At 37.1% G+C, this 15617-nt stretch overlaps 1 protein-coding gene across 2 annotated transcripts in view; it reads left to right on the plus strand.

Moving 5' to 3' along the window:
• The window catches only part of LOC121324635 (acid-sensing ion channel 2-like), a 330778-nt gene extending 317342 nt beyond the window's left edge, over nt 1-13436 (plus strand). The window contains exons 6-10 of one of the 2 annotated variants that reach the window (XM_041266730.1): nt 4919-5072; nt 8261-8352; nt 9230-9309; nt 9883-9951; nt 12381-13434. In XM_041266730.1, coding sequence (XP_041122664.1) covers nt 4919-5072; nt 8261-8352; nt 9230-9309; nt 9883-9951; nt 12381-12482 — 497 coding nt within the window. In that variant the 3' untranslated portion in view covers nt 12483-13434. Of the gene's footprint in view, nt 1-4918; nt 5073-8260; nt 8353-9229; nt 9310-9882; nt 9952-12380 lie in introns of both variants that reach the window. The other variant, XM_041266729.1, reaches the window with a different exon arrangement.
• Nucleotides 13437-15617: the final 2181 nt, after the last annotated feature.

Here is a 15617-nt window from a genome sequence, read left to right on the forward strand (position 1 = left end):
AGATTATCTGGGATATGGGTAAAAATCAGATGGCATTGATTAAAATAAAAAAAAATAATTATAAACCCCATTAGTAATTTATCTTCATTCAGGGGGATATGTTGCCACAGTTTACTATATGTAACTATTTTAATGTGCATGTTGCAATCTTTTTTTGGTTAAAGAGAAAAAAATACCACAAGCCATGTATGTATATTGGTTGGAATTTATTTTCGTATGATGACATCTACTTCTGTAGGTATTGTAGCGTTTACTCTTTTTGGGACAGAGATGAGACTGCAGCTGTAAGGCTCAAGCCACTTCTTTGTGGTACAGCAATAACTATTAAAATAGATTTATAAAATGAGGGAAGAGAACTGGGAGTCGAAAATGAAAATAAATGATTTCAATGATTATTTGCTTTTCGCTAAACACTTTCCCCCCCTATCAGTTTATCTGTCTATCTGCCTATTGCTGTAGACACAGAAAGTAAGATGATTAATTATTTGATTTTGTATTAGTTATTTTGTATATGTTCTTCCTCACCTACTAACATGCCATGATATATTACATTAGTAATATATTTTGGACGTGTTATCGTGTTTGTCAGCCATTTTTTTGTCTGTCTGGGTTTGTATTTTTAATTTGTAATTTGACGGTAATGGGGTTGGGCGTTGGGGTTTAACCATTGCCGGGGAAGGGGCACAAATTAACAACAGCAATTAAGTGGTTTCACTTCTTTTTAATATTTCAAAATGATAAGTCTTTTTATTTCTCTGTAACTTGCATGACTGATTGCCTACACAACTTGCATGACTGATTGCCTACACAAACACATCACCTATGCAGGTTTTATTCTTGGAATGCAACGCATTTATCCAGGGTTATTAAAGAATACAGCAAGCTATATTAATTTTTTATAAATAAATGACTCAAAAAAAGCATTAGTGTTCATCGGTTATGTAGAAAGACACACAGGAATAGTATTTAACCTCATCTCTGAGGGGGGACAGAATCCCCAACGGCAATTCATCACACAACAATGCCCATTACGCCTGCTGTGATAGGTTCCTTCTTTAAGTGTTCATAACACAAATATTCTTAAAATACTACCCTTACAAAAGTTTACTATAGTGTTGTTGCACTGTATTTTTTGCAGTTTTTCCATGGTTATACTATGCTTTTTACAATGCTTAACTATGCTTTACCATCTTTTCACTAAGCTTCATTACACTTTGCTATGCTTTTACTATGGTAAACTTGTATAAGGATAATGGAGCTGTATTTCTATTAAGTCAGTGATTCATTGTCCCTTAATGAATATGTAAAACTGTATAACCCACCAATATGAAAAGCTGCAATAACCACGGTCAGAAATTCAGTATGCATCTCATCTCAGAAGATGAGATATTACACCAGATGGGCTTCTGTATTTATAAAGCTGAACCATTTTCTAAATTGTATTGCACTTTCTTTTCTGATTCTGGAGAATTATCAAGTGCCTTCATCATCAGTGCTGCAATACCACATTTATGAAACACAAATCATTCCTTTTTATTCCATCTCGTAGAAGCTGCTCTGAAAAGAACACCATGAAACATATATTTAGAGAAAGATAACTGTAATAGAAAACGGAATTATCTAGTAAAATCAAGTTAACGGCCATTCATTTGCAGAGGCCAGTAATTTGCAAGCTCATGGCTTTCGTCAGTGTAATTATTCAAATTCTAATCTACTTAGAGACCGGAGAGCCTAAAGGTGTTGCAGTTAAGGATTTAAAATCAATTTCTTAATTAGCTTACAATATTAATCTACTTATCATTTAGTCCCCGGTTTGAAGTAAATTGGTGAATGACTCCTCATCCAACACCCTCTGGCTATAGATATATGCGATACAGACAAAACAGTGACAGAGGATCTTTTACAATCTTTCCCCCAGCAATGGTGACACACAACAGCTAGTAAGACCACTGAAATCACTTGGCCATCGTAAGATGTCTTTAGTTTAGTACAGCTGTCTTCCGAGTAATTTGGCCACAGGAACATCATGCATCTCTTTTGACAGTTAACTAACATATTCCACAATGCGAAATAAAAGGACACTTATATACAGATTTATCAAGTGACACAAAAGCTGTGGTTGAGAGTAGTATATTGTTGCCATAGTAATGCATCAGTATTGATGTATTCCAGATTATGTCAGCTGCCGTCACAGGCATAACTCCCTGGTCCTCAAACACAAGGTGCTCAGATTAAATCCCACTCTCCGAAAGTCATGTTTTCTTAAATTCTGTATTAACTCTTAATCAACATGTGTACCCCCATGAACAGATGTTATATAGATCTTCCCTAAGCTGACAATCAGTAGGTTGGCAGCGAATCTATGGCCTTGTCCCTTTCAAACTGAACTGTAATGTTTCTCTTTTGTCACAAGCGAGAACAACATCACCATTGTATGCATCCACCTCCCTTTAACCTGCCCTCCATTAAGGCCTCCATAATTGTTCCATGGACTTTTGGACCAAATTTGACAAGCACAATGTACATTTCTGGTTAAGACACAACCTATTGTATTCAAGTGCATGCTAGCAGACAGAATACAACACTAAATCACATAGTAATACAGAGAGCCACCAACAAGATAGTCATTTCATTATTGGAAACCAACAAAACCGCAAGCCCACAATATCCTTTATTTAACCAGGTCAGTTGAGAACCGATTCTCATTTTCAGTGACAACCTGAGAGACTCACAAAACTGAACCTCATGCCTCAGAAACCCTTCGAAAAAAATGTCTCTAGTAAAAGCATATTAAAGTGTAATAAAGCATAGTGAAAGGATGTTAAAGCAGGCTAAGCATTGTAAAGCCCACAGATGTGTGTTAAAACATATTTTAACAATGGCAAACCATGTTAAAATGTGGTAAATACATAGTATAACCATTGGAAAAGCAAAACTACAAAATGAACAAGCACATTTATCAGGGTTAACTTTTATATAGGAGGTGCATGAAGACTTTGTGAAAAACAAATGTACTGTGTAGTATAGGACATTGCCTTCTTAAATCACCTGCATATCTTTGAGGCTTCTAAAAATTTAAATCAGTTTTGAAAAAAACAAACTGTGGTAAGAGGATATGCAAACTAGTTTGTGTTGGCATTAAAAATAAAATAATAATAAAGTCAGTATCATACAGAAAGATGGAAGTGTGACTACAATTATACAATATTTATCAAATTAGGTTCAGCATTTGGCAGTTTGTTATCATACACAAAAGGGTAAAAATACTGAACTGAAATTTAATTAAAATTATTGGTATTTGGTACAGTGTCAATCAAAGTATGCTAATGTATTAACAGTACAGATCTGTGTATTAACCTACACCTCCACTGTTCCTCTGACAACTTATCTGGGAGTCTGTGACAGAGCATTTTGAAAAAGTGAACTACTAGCAGTGTTCTAGAATGCTATCTCAGGGTTAATTTACACATGTCATAACTGAAAAAAATGACAGTTCCAACTAACATTTTAGAGTCACAATAATAATATTTCAAATATCTATTATCGGTTAAAAATGATTGAGAGAGTCATGATTATTTTAATAAGACCCATGAATTGCGACTTTCGCCCCAGTCCTTTTTCTGTCACATATTCTTCTTTCTCCTACCAGGAGAGATTGGATTAATTTAAGTATTTTTCCATTGCCCAGGTTAATTGCACTTAACACACACATGCACACACACCTCCCCAGCATATCTTTATTGACATATCGGTAGTGCTGATCTTTTTAGGTTTAGATGAATGTCAAAAACATGATTATTGGCTCCATCCCCTACTTATACTGTCACTCATGACACCTTGGAAACGATTACAGCCGCTCCTCCAATCCGTGGCTGCCACATCATTTCCCTTCCAGGTCAATGAGTTAATGTACCAAAGCTCTGTCCCTTTTCTAAATGACCGACTTCCTTTTAACCCTCGGAAGTAACCGTCAGGCCAAGCAGTCCAGGATACTCTGTTCCTGTTACTTAGCGCCCTTATAGGTCGGGAGGGAGACTTACCACCAAGAATCATTGTCTTTGTGGACATAAACTTAGGACAGAGGGAAGGAGACACTTTTTCACACAGTGGTAACTGTATGGAATGGGCAATGGAAGCTGCTAATGGAGATTGTAGAAATGCAAAACTAGACTCACCCAAATAATTGGCATAGGCAAAACTAGATTGGTCCAGCATCGATGTTGAAGCTTTGGACAAAACTAAAGTCCCCCAAATATATGGCATGGGCGAACCAGATTCTCACAGCATCGATTTTGAAGCATTGGACGAAACTAGACTCACCTGGGCTAGACCCAAAATTCAGTGAAAACTGCTAAAAAAACAGGTTTCGCCTAGTCGTCTTTTTTAAGTTCTGGGCCAATCTAGGTTCAGGATTCGCCCAGAAGCCCTTGGTGAAACTAGATTAACCTGGGCAAAACTATACTTGCCAGACCACAGGGTTCCAAGCTTAACCATATATATATATATATAGATATATATATTATATATATATATATATATAATATATATATATATAACTTCAATCCATTTGGCAGTAAGATTAATATTCAAATGTTCACTGATTTAATGATTGAAGTTTATCTGTTTTAATAATTTCCCTTTTATCGAATGAGTTGATATGTAGAGTGTATGATCTTTACATTTCATGTTTTTTAAAGCACTTCATAATGTATACAAGAAAGATACATTATAAATCAAACATATACTAATGATTTGTATGATTATTATAACTGCAGGGGTCTTTTTTACCAAGGTCACAATATCAAGCATATAGAAATGAGGCTGGATAAAAACATCTAAAAAAACACACATAAAAAGCACTCATCTGTTTCCAGGACGAAGGATAACCAGTTTAACAGCCCTCTTCTCTTTCTTTTAGACATGCTTACGGAGAAGAACAGCAATTACTGTGTCTGTAGGACCCCTTGCAACCTAACAAGGTACAACAAAGAGCTCTCTATGGTGAAAATTCCCAGCAAAACTTCTGCACGATACCTGGAGAAGAAATTTAACAAGACAGAAAAATACATTGCGTAAGTATGTGGAAGCTAATTAGTACCAAAAGCAATAGACGACTCCAGAGAAGTATGGATGGAAGAGCAGACTAGAAATTAATTATTGAATTAAATTAGTCGTATATCCTAATTTTGTACAGTGCCAAATAACGGAAACTATGATAAATGTGAGCAATTATTTAATGCTAACACTGCTCATTCTGTTGCTCGTCGGAGGCTGTAGTCTCTAAAATGACACAAGATATATTGATGCATTCAATTACATGGTTAAAGGGGAGTTTAATAATGGATAGGGATGGTATTGAATTTGATTGTAACGCAATTCAAACAAGAAAACTTAGAAGTCATAGACTTGTTAGCTGTCAATTTATAATTTGCAGATGTTTTTAAAGTTTATTCGTAGTACACTAAACAAAGGAGTTTACAAGTTTAAAGGTGGCAGCATTAATAGGCTTTGGTGGATGGTGCCAAAGGTGCATTTTCTTTTAATGTAAGTTGCGAATTAAGACACAACCAGTGTTTGTATTTGTTGCTTGTAAAAGTCTCCCAGCAGCACTTTAACATAAACAATTTTAATGATAAACTGCTCTGGAAATTATAGGTTTCACTTAAACCAAAACTGACATTTTAAATCATGAAAACCCCATCTAATTGTGTGAAGTAATTAATTCAACAGATTTTATTCTAAGCAAATATTCAAACTATGTCAGGCTTAATATGTGCAGACATTCTGAAAAATAGGACTTTAAAGTATAAACTGCATTACAAAAGTATGAATTATGTATTTATTAACAAAAACAACATATATATTATATATATATATATATATATATATATATATATATATATATATATATATATATATATATTATATATATATATATAATATATATCCTATGAATCCCTCGGGTTTGAGACGGTAACTCTACATTAATGATACTTCTACCACATGTTGTGTAGAGGACATGCTTAGGCCACTCTTGCGCTAATCGAAGAAAGAACATGTTAAACTGTATCTCTATAGTTATATGTGATTCACTGTAAAGACTGCTTATAGTGCACTTTAAACTACAAACAGCGATGAAGTGTAACTGTTGTTAGACCTAATCAGTCATGTTGCAAATCCGGAAGGCACAGGTTTAACCTTTTCTGGTTTCAAACAGTAGTTTATTTGAAAGACATGAATTGCCTCGGTTCTGTTTGATTACAGTATTTAGAAATGAACTTCACTGAAAACACTGAATGGATATATTTATGTTTTTAAACCAAGGTTGCATATTATTTGGATAGATTCTGAATGATTTGCCAGGTTAAATGAAACAGCAATACGCTTTTCTACAATACAGCACCACATCTGTGACGGTGTCCCACAGCAAACCATCCAAATAAATAAAATGCCCCGCATCCTGTTTATGTCAAATAGTAGTCACTTTGAGTGCCTCTGTTCAGATGTACAGGTATATCAGATTTTGTGATCTAGAACCAAGAATGTAGGCAGGGGATCTAAATAGGATCTAAAAAAAGAAAGAAAAAACAGCCACTGCCTCCACCAACATAAAGGGTCCTGGTGTCAACTATAGCTAACTATTACTAAAATGTTTTAGAGGACCATTTTACACAACAGTAGTAAATTGGTTAGGTATACTGATGTAAGATTTAGATATGCAGAAAAAGAATACATAACTATATGCATCTCAGTATGATATGTATGAAAAAAATAAAATGGCACATTCGACTTTTCCTGGCAACTGGCAAGACAATACAAAAACCGATGAGGTGCAACCCTGAAACAATACTCTGAATTGAATTCCGACATACATTGTATTAACTTCTTCAGCCTTGGAATTCTCTATTTCTGATACCTTCAGTTTGGCAAACTGCCTTCTTCTACAAAACTGTCTGGTATATATATTTATAAGGAAAGAACTATAAGCCATTTTCCCCATAATGGGTTGTGGCACCCATTTGCTCCATAATGCCATTCTACTAGCTATCAGTTTCCTTCTCATTCTTAAACAAAACTCAAGTGGCACAGTCTCTTAAGTATGGCTCTCACCACTATAGCATTATAAAGCCTTATATATAAAGTATTGTTGTACATTAGCGTATTAGATATTTCTATTGCAATTGTATTCTGCTGGAAAGAAGATTTGTGTTATTTTTTGTTTGACTTTTGTAACAGCCTTTGTGCTACAACCATAGTTTTGTATTCTGTGGGCCTCATTTAGAAAGGGCATTAAACATTATAGTGCACCATAATTGCAGTTATGTTTAGGAGTGAGACGTTAATGCTTTAGCACTGCATCCTGCATTGAACAGAAATCATTATCGACGTACCTTTAGCAAATGCTGTGTGCAGTCTCTTACTAAAAAGTCTTTCAGCTTGAGAATGTACACCAGTTCACAATGCACATTCTCACTTAACTTTATACAAAGTACCACGGCTATACAGTAATGCTGTTACCTATTGTTATGGTAAAAGCTTAACCCTGTAAATCAGGATTGCAAAACTCTGGTCCTTGAGGTCTGGAGCCTTCCAGATTTTATAGTGGTCATTAAAAAATGTACTGCTCATGACTTAGAAGGGGGTTACATTGGTCATACTAGGCATTGTAGCGTACAGGTGGTTTACATATATGCATACATCTACTGTGGGCGTACACCTGCCATAGTCATGTTAGGGTGGGTATTAAGATGGGTATTAGAGCTGGCCAGTCGGAATGGGGCTGGGCTCTGGTACCAGCTGGCATGTAGGTAATATACATGTGGGCAAATGGTTCAGACAAAATCAGTGTGACTTGTGAGAAGGTAACCTGTCACTATCAAGCCTTTTGAAATATTAGTTTATTACATATACAATAGTTATGTAATAACCTGGCAGTTTTATATGCTCTTTGAGTGTACTTTTTGCATCAACACAACACATAATGTTTACCATATAGAGGAAGTGCTTGATGAAAATAAACTTTTTTACAACTTTTAGTTTTTACTGTTTCTTAACAAAAATAAAAAAGTTTAAGCAGTGAGATAGTCAAATGTTTGCCAACTGAGATACATACTGTACTGTATATAACAGAATAAGTCAGGCATGCTGAGCTGAATATACAGTATTACAAAAATACAAACCTCATTGTAACTGTGAGACCCCTTCTAAAAATACCATTCAGGTGTCGTCCACAGACCTAACCCTCATTTGTTTTTTGCAGGGACAACATCTTGGTTCTCGATGTATTCTTTGAGGCTCTGAACTACGAGACCATAGAGCAGAAGAAGGCATACGAGGTTGCTGGGTTACTCGGTGAGTAGAGTAAAAAACTTGGTGAGTAAAAAATATATTGTTACGACCCGGGCGATTGCTTTGTTGCAGGACTTGATGTTTGTTCAGTTTGTCTCGTCTGTCTTTTATATATGTTACATGTATTGTAAGGAGAATGTGACGAGTCACATCGTTAGTGAATGGAGAGAATGTGTGTTGTTGTTTACGGGGGTTGCAGAGCATTTGAGAATTCAACACCGTCTCCCTGAGTTAGGGTTGCCATCTGTCCGGGTTTAACCTGCCAGTCCGGAAACTGGCATCTCTGTCCATGTGGCAGGAATTAACAAGCCTGGATGCCCTGATGTCTGGTTTTTAAGTGAAATGCGTAAGAAACATCCAACTTCATATAATATTTTCTTTGGCATATATTAGTTGCTTAAACAATTTCCTCATTTCTTATTTTGAAAAATGTGCTGTTTAGTACTGATCTGTACATTCTCTACTGTTAAACCCCCTTATGTCAGAAAACCTTTAATGTCTGCAAAAGTCATGGCTGGTGTGTGGTTACTGCAATCCTGTGGCAGTCATGCATTCAGTGCGCAAAGCAAGTTCACATACTTAGCCACGCACCTGCATTCTCTCCTTCACCACCCCCGCTACAAAAAAAGGAATCATGCAAGTGAAGTAAACAAGCCAAGTGAGAGGTTGCAGTCACATGACCCCAGCAGGCAACATACTGTCGGTATTTTGCAACCACAGTATTCTTCTTATACCTTCAGTCATAGGAATTAGAAAGATATCATTTATGATGTGCCAGATACTTGGAATTTGTGACCCCTACTGTGCACCAACATATACATACATATATACGGTATCTTTCTTATCATCTTTATCTTTCTGTATTCTGTTTTTATTTCAGGGGACATTGGTGGACAGATGGGGCTATTTATTGGTGCTAGCATTCTTACAATACTAGAGCTGTTTGACTATTTGTACGAGGTAAGTGTTCTCTGGTAGATTTCATTTCAATTTAATAAAAGACTGATGTTAGGAAACATACACTAGATACAATTAGATTTATTAAAAGCAGTAAAGCACTTCTATGAAGAGGGATGTTTCACAGTACTTTTTACCTTTTTTTCATTATAGCATTATACAATGAATAAAATTGCATATATAAACCTTAATTGATGCAGTGAAAGTAAATAAGTGTGTGTGTGTGTGTGTGTATATATATATATATATATATATATATATATATATATATATATATATATATATATATATATATATATATATATATAGATAGATAGATAGATAGATATATATATGAAAACTATACAAAATTACATACAGGGTTGGGAAAAGTTTCCAGCTAGCTGAGCTGTGAGCAGGATCTAAATTCCTAATATATTCCAATGTATAAAGATGGTAATTGAGCCCAGCCACAGACCTCTCTATTACTTAAACCCTGCTTTAGTGACAAGTGTTCTCATCAGTTTAGTGTAACATACAGTAACTGTGCCTGTACCTTGTCATCATGTTTTAATCACTACTTTAAATCTATGTCAGGTCATGAAAGACAGGTTATTAGACTTTCTCAGCAAAAAGGAGGAAGAAGGAAGCCATGACGAGAATGTGGTAAGAAATATACTAAATGTATAAAACAATGCACCTTACTATTCTGCTACAGTTAACTAGCTATTGTGCATCCTCACAAAGCTAGCTTTTAACAGCATCATACTTTAACCATTTTTCATAGGCAATAAAGAAAACACATAAAATAATGCAGCTCAAAAACTTTGTACAGGAACAGTGTCTATGCACACATGTGTAAAAATGGTCCCAAAAAAGGTGTAAAAACCATGAATAGTGGAGATTTTCCAAATATAACAATAAGAAAAATGACTGGGACACTTTTTTTCTAATTTAGTTTTCCCAATTATTTTGTCCAAGACTTTCAACCAAATTTAGAATGCCCAATTACATCCCCTCACCACAGCAATTCCCCACAACAAGGTCAGTGGGCGTCCTCTAATCCCACAACAAGTTAACGGCCTCTTTACACCTAGAAGCTTGTTCTTTAACTCTAATCCCACAACATATATATATATACCTTATATATATATATATATACCTTGCATTTATATAGCACTCTTCATGTGTTCACATCACGCTTCACATAAAAAATAACAAGGGCCAAATCTAACAGTTAAAGGCAGCTCTGAACAGATGGGTATTCAGTAGCCGACCAAAAGAAAGAGTTGAGTCTGCATGTCAGATTTCGTCGGAGAGGGCATTCCAGGCTTTTGAGGCATAACCGCAGAAAGCTCTCGAGCCGAATGTTTTGCGATTAGCTCTAGGGATCTGTAGCGTTTCTGTGCTAGATGAGCGCAAAGTGCTCTTTGCAGCATGAGGGACAATTAGGACAGACAGCTATATTGGGGTCAGATCATACAATGATTTATACACTAGTAGGCGAATTTTATAGTCAGTGCGGAACTTTATGGGGTGCTCAGTTGATTTTGTCCTTGTAAGAACTCTAGCTGTAGAGTTTTGAAGCAATTGAAGTTTTTTCAAGGTGCAGTCGCTAACACTGGAAAAGAGAAAATTGCAATAATCTCTTGACATGATGAATGCATAGATGAGCATTTCAGCATCTCCTTTTGACAGCATTAGCCGAAGTCTTGCTATATTTCTACGATGGTAATAGGACATTATTATTACAGTATTATTAATGTGCTTGTTAAACTAAGGTATTTATCAAAGATGACTCCCAGATTTTTGATAGTTGGAGTGGGAGAAATGGCTATGTTTGCTATGGAGATTGCAAGAGGAGAAACTGACTGCAACCTCTGATGAGTACCGAGGAGCAGGATTTCAGTCTTGTCAAGTTACTTGACATCCATGATTGGACTTCACACAGGCAGTCATTTATCCTGAAATGTCCAAGCTTTGGATCCGCAGTTAATGAGATGTAAATCAGGGTATCATTTGTGTAGAGGCGAAAGTCAACCTCAAACCTTCTAAAAATGAATCATAGAGGCAGCATATAAATTGAGAAAAGCATTGGGCCCATAACAGAGCCCTGAGGAACCATACTATTAGGAGATGAGCCACTCAGGGACACCGCCTGCCCACAGCATAATAGGTGTTTCTTCCCCAACCCACTTGAGTATAGTTTTCCTGGCCCACATCAAAAGGGTTTGAATTACTCTAGCATACTTGTTAGGCACACAGGTAGTACACCCAATATGCACAATTCGGGCTCTTTATGTAAAGGTTTATTACGTAAAAAGGAAATCATGCAATAAATTGCCTCCAAAAAAGCAGATATATGCTGGCACTCCAATAAACAATGTAGAAAAGTACTGAACTGGCTTTTATGTTTTTGACAAACTGGATAATCATCTTTATTAAATTTACTGTACCCATACTGAGAGATATACACCCTGTGGAACAAATGAAATTGCATTTCTTTAAACTGTTCTTCTAATCAAATAGATATCCGACGGCAAGGCTATAATTGCATCCCATATTTCTTTGTCATTAATACAATTAAAGGCTGAGGCCCAGGTCTCAGGAAGAGATACTGGGATTCCTTATTGATTGATATAACATTGCATACAATGTAATGTATTTACAGTATAATCGTAAATCTTGAAAAACTACTCACTTCTAAATCTTTTGTAGTCATTTTTGTATTACTTTAGTATAAATACATGTTAATTTGGATTCATATGTTGTTTTTTTCTGACTTTATGTGAACAAAAAGACACACATTTGCCCGTTTTCCCATTGGAAATAGTGATATTTTGAAATATCACTGTCCTGGTCACAAAAGCAAAGTTTGTGGGGAATAATAGCCATTTTCTGTACTTTTGAGGCATAAGCAATTAGGAAATAACACTTACTACCCAGGAACAATACATAGTGTTACTATTTGTGACAACTATTTTAAGATAACTTCCATTTCTACTAGGAATGTTAGAGTTTACTAATGACAGCAGTGTGTGTTGCATGAAAATGTTGCAATAGGTGTAACCTTCATTCTTTATCTACTTTACCAGAGTACCTGCGACCCCATGCCAAATCATTCCGAAACCATTAGCCACACAGTGAGCGTGCCACTTCAGACAACACTGGGGACCCTGGAGGAGATTGAGTGTTGATACCCAGGAAAGGAGTCTCACCACTGCCGAGTCTTGAACACTGAGAGATACCATGAGGGCAGACCAACTCAAAGCTCAGGTTTGCAAGCGCCAGGAAGAAACTAATAGAAGTGCACTGCAATGCATTCAAACATGCATCCAAACCAAGAAAGAATCGCCTTTAACTAGAACTTTTTTAACTTATTCCATTGTAAAGAAACCATGGAGCTGTTCTACTACTACTTTGCTCTTCTTCTTCTTCTTCTTGCTCTCTGATGATCTCTGTTAAATGTAAATGTACAAAAAAATACATGTCACCCATATTTACATCTACTGCCAAATGTAAAAGAAAAAAATAACTCACTTGCATGTCAGTATTTTGGATACTGTTATTTTTTATGATGAGACAATGTATAGCTTACTATGTTGGGTTTATCTTTGTGGTTCTCACTCCAACAGAAATCCACCCAGTACAAGCCCCTCTGCACGGGCTGCAGTATGTCAACTTTTTATTCTGTATGGCTTCCCTTGTCCATTAAACTATGTGGTGAATTGCCTGGTAAAGACACACTATCGTTGGATTTGTCTTAGGAAATGAGGTTGTGGGGCATGTTAAACTAAGGCAAGGCTTGAGTGCTGGCTTCACCTTGAAATGGTACAGGTTTCTAAATGACGTGCATACAAAGCCACTACATAGTTAAGTCTAGCTAAAAGAGCCCCAGAACTGAATTTGCATGGAGATTGTGGACCACAGTTATACAGGTTACCGGAGTTAGATTACCAGTAATTGTTTTGCTGGAAAGTACCCAATAAAGACAATAAAAAGTGACCAGCAAGTGTTATTGGAGAATATACAGATGTTAAGTTTGGGGAATAATCATGAAGATATCGATGGTGAAGAAGGTAACAGTCTAGGCACAACCACAGTACATTACAGCAAGTACATACCTTTTCTTTGAAGCCACCAGCTGTTAAATTGTATTGAAATACATTTACAATTTCTAAAATACCTTACATTTCTAAAATACCTTTTATGCAAACATCCCAAAGTGCATAGTAGTTAATACATTTTCAGATGTATTTAAAACATTAGGTTATTATCATAACCACGGTTCCCTGAAATAGAAATGTGATCATTAACATATGGGTATTTACCTCCTAAAGACCAGGAACTTGAATAAGATATACCAAAGCTGCTCTCTGAGTCAGACTGCACTTACAGATCTCATTGTCATTTGTCCTTCAAGCCTTCTGCAATCATGGACGCAGTGACCTTGAAGGTTAATGGTTACATTTCTATTTCAGGGAACCAGGGTTATGATAATAACCTAACATTCCCTTTTAATTATGAAATGTAACCATTATCGTATTGGTGAGTGTACCAAAGCTCACCTCTTTGCCTGTGTTGTAAGGGTCGACTGTTCCAAAACCAGGTTTTGAAGATTAATGACATTAAGTCTGTAGAACCTAGTAAAGGTATGGGGAGTAGCCCACACTGCTGCATTGTAAATATCCTTGACAGTTACACCCTGGAATAAACCCACTAAGTTGCCATGACCCTGGTGGAATGAGTGTTAAGCTTTCCTGAGGGTAAAAGTTAGCCAGCTCATAGGCAATCATGAACCTGTCTGCTATCCATGGACAAAACACTGCTTAGACAGGGCTTAACCATGGGATTTTGCCCCATAGCAGACAAAAAATTGTTTGGACTGCCTCCAACTTTTCCTCCTTTCAGCTTAGTGCACCAAAGCCCGCACTGGGCAAAGCATAAGGAGTTGTCGCCCTCTGTCATACTGGAAAGGAGATGGTTGAAAAGCCTCCAATTGCACAAACTGAAAAACCCTGCTGTTGAACCAGGCCTGCAGAAAGCACATGCACAGGAGACCCAAGGGAAGGGTCTGGAAAGCTGCAGCCATCAAACCCAGAAGTTTCTGGAACGTCACTGCCGTGAGCACTCTGTTGAGCTGAAAGAACTGCAAACAGGCGGCTATTTTCTGCACTCTGCCATCCGAGTGGGCCCTTCTCATGATTCAATATAAGGCCCAACTGTTGAAGGTGGCTATTGACAAGTTCCGTGTCGGCCTCTGCCTGTACACAAATGAGCCATCAAGATAATTGAGCACCCTGAATCATTTAGTCTCAGTGGGGCCAGGATAGCTAGGGAGAGGCCAAATGGGAAGACACATAACTTCCCTGACAGGTGAACCGCAGGTACTTCCTGTGCATTGGTTTTATGGGGATGTGGAAATAGGTGTCCTTGAGGTCCACCGTGGTCCAGTCATCTGGCCTCATTGACTGCAACAGATGTTGCATCATCAACATTTTGAACCTCCTTCTGCTCAGATACAGGTTGACCTGTCTGAGGCCACCATTCTGCTCGGGTACTAGGAAGTATGTGGCGTAGAACCCTTCCTCCAACCTGAGACAATACACATGGAGCAGGTTCTTGTTAACCAGGTACAGCTCATCCAACTGTTGTGGTGAGGGCCTGTGGTTCTTATAAAGGGACCAGCGTCTCCGGGCAGCTTGTCTCGCTCCTTTGCTTTCCCTACTTGACCAATGCTACAACTATAACAGTTCCCTATATATACTCTGAATCTGTTCTCAGCCACTCATTAACAAATTGGTTGATAAGGAGAAAACTCAGAGCACATGTTTAGCTGCCATTATCAAGATAGCCACCATAACCTGACTCTAGACCTATTGACAGCTCCATCTTGATAAGGGTACAGAAATTAATCTCGTTAGCCTCCCTATCTGGAGGCCACACTTCACCATTTCACACTAACCAAAAATGATATGTGTGTCAGAAGTAGAGAGCGGGTAAATCTGTATGTGTTGAATGGGATTGTATAAATGGAGTTAAACAGATGGAGAAAAAAAAGACATACCGCTGTATAATTGCTGTGCAAAAAATAAATGTTTGGCATTTGTTTCTACTAATTTTAAGCAGATATCACAATGCAACTGCATACTTGCGAACTCTAGCAATTTATCCGTGGAGGTCACAAACTGAAACGTTTCTTAGAATGTCCACAAGGTTCCCGCCCCCCTCCCTCATTGAAACCAATCTCTCAAACCTGGGCTGTCTGCACTCCGGGTAGTGGATTCCATTGCTGCCTGTAGCGTACCTTACCCCTCTAAAAATCCCAAACA

This window comes from Polyodon spathula, chromosome 12, assembly GCF_017654505.1.
Source record: "Polyodon spathula isolate WHYD16114869_AA chromosome 12, ASM1765450v1, whole genome shotgun sequence".
Classification (NCBI taxonomy): domain Eukaryota; kingdom Metazoa; phylum Chordata; class Actinopteri; order Acipenseriformes; family Polyodontidae; genus Polyodon; species Polyodon spathula.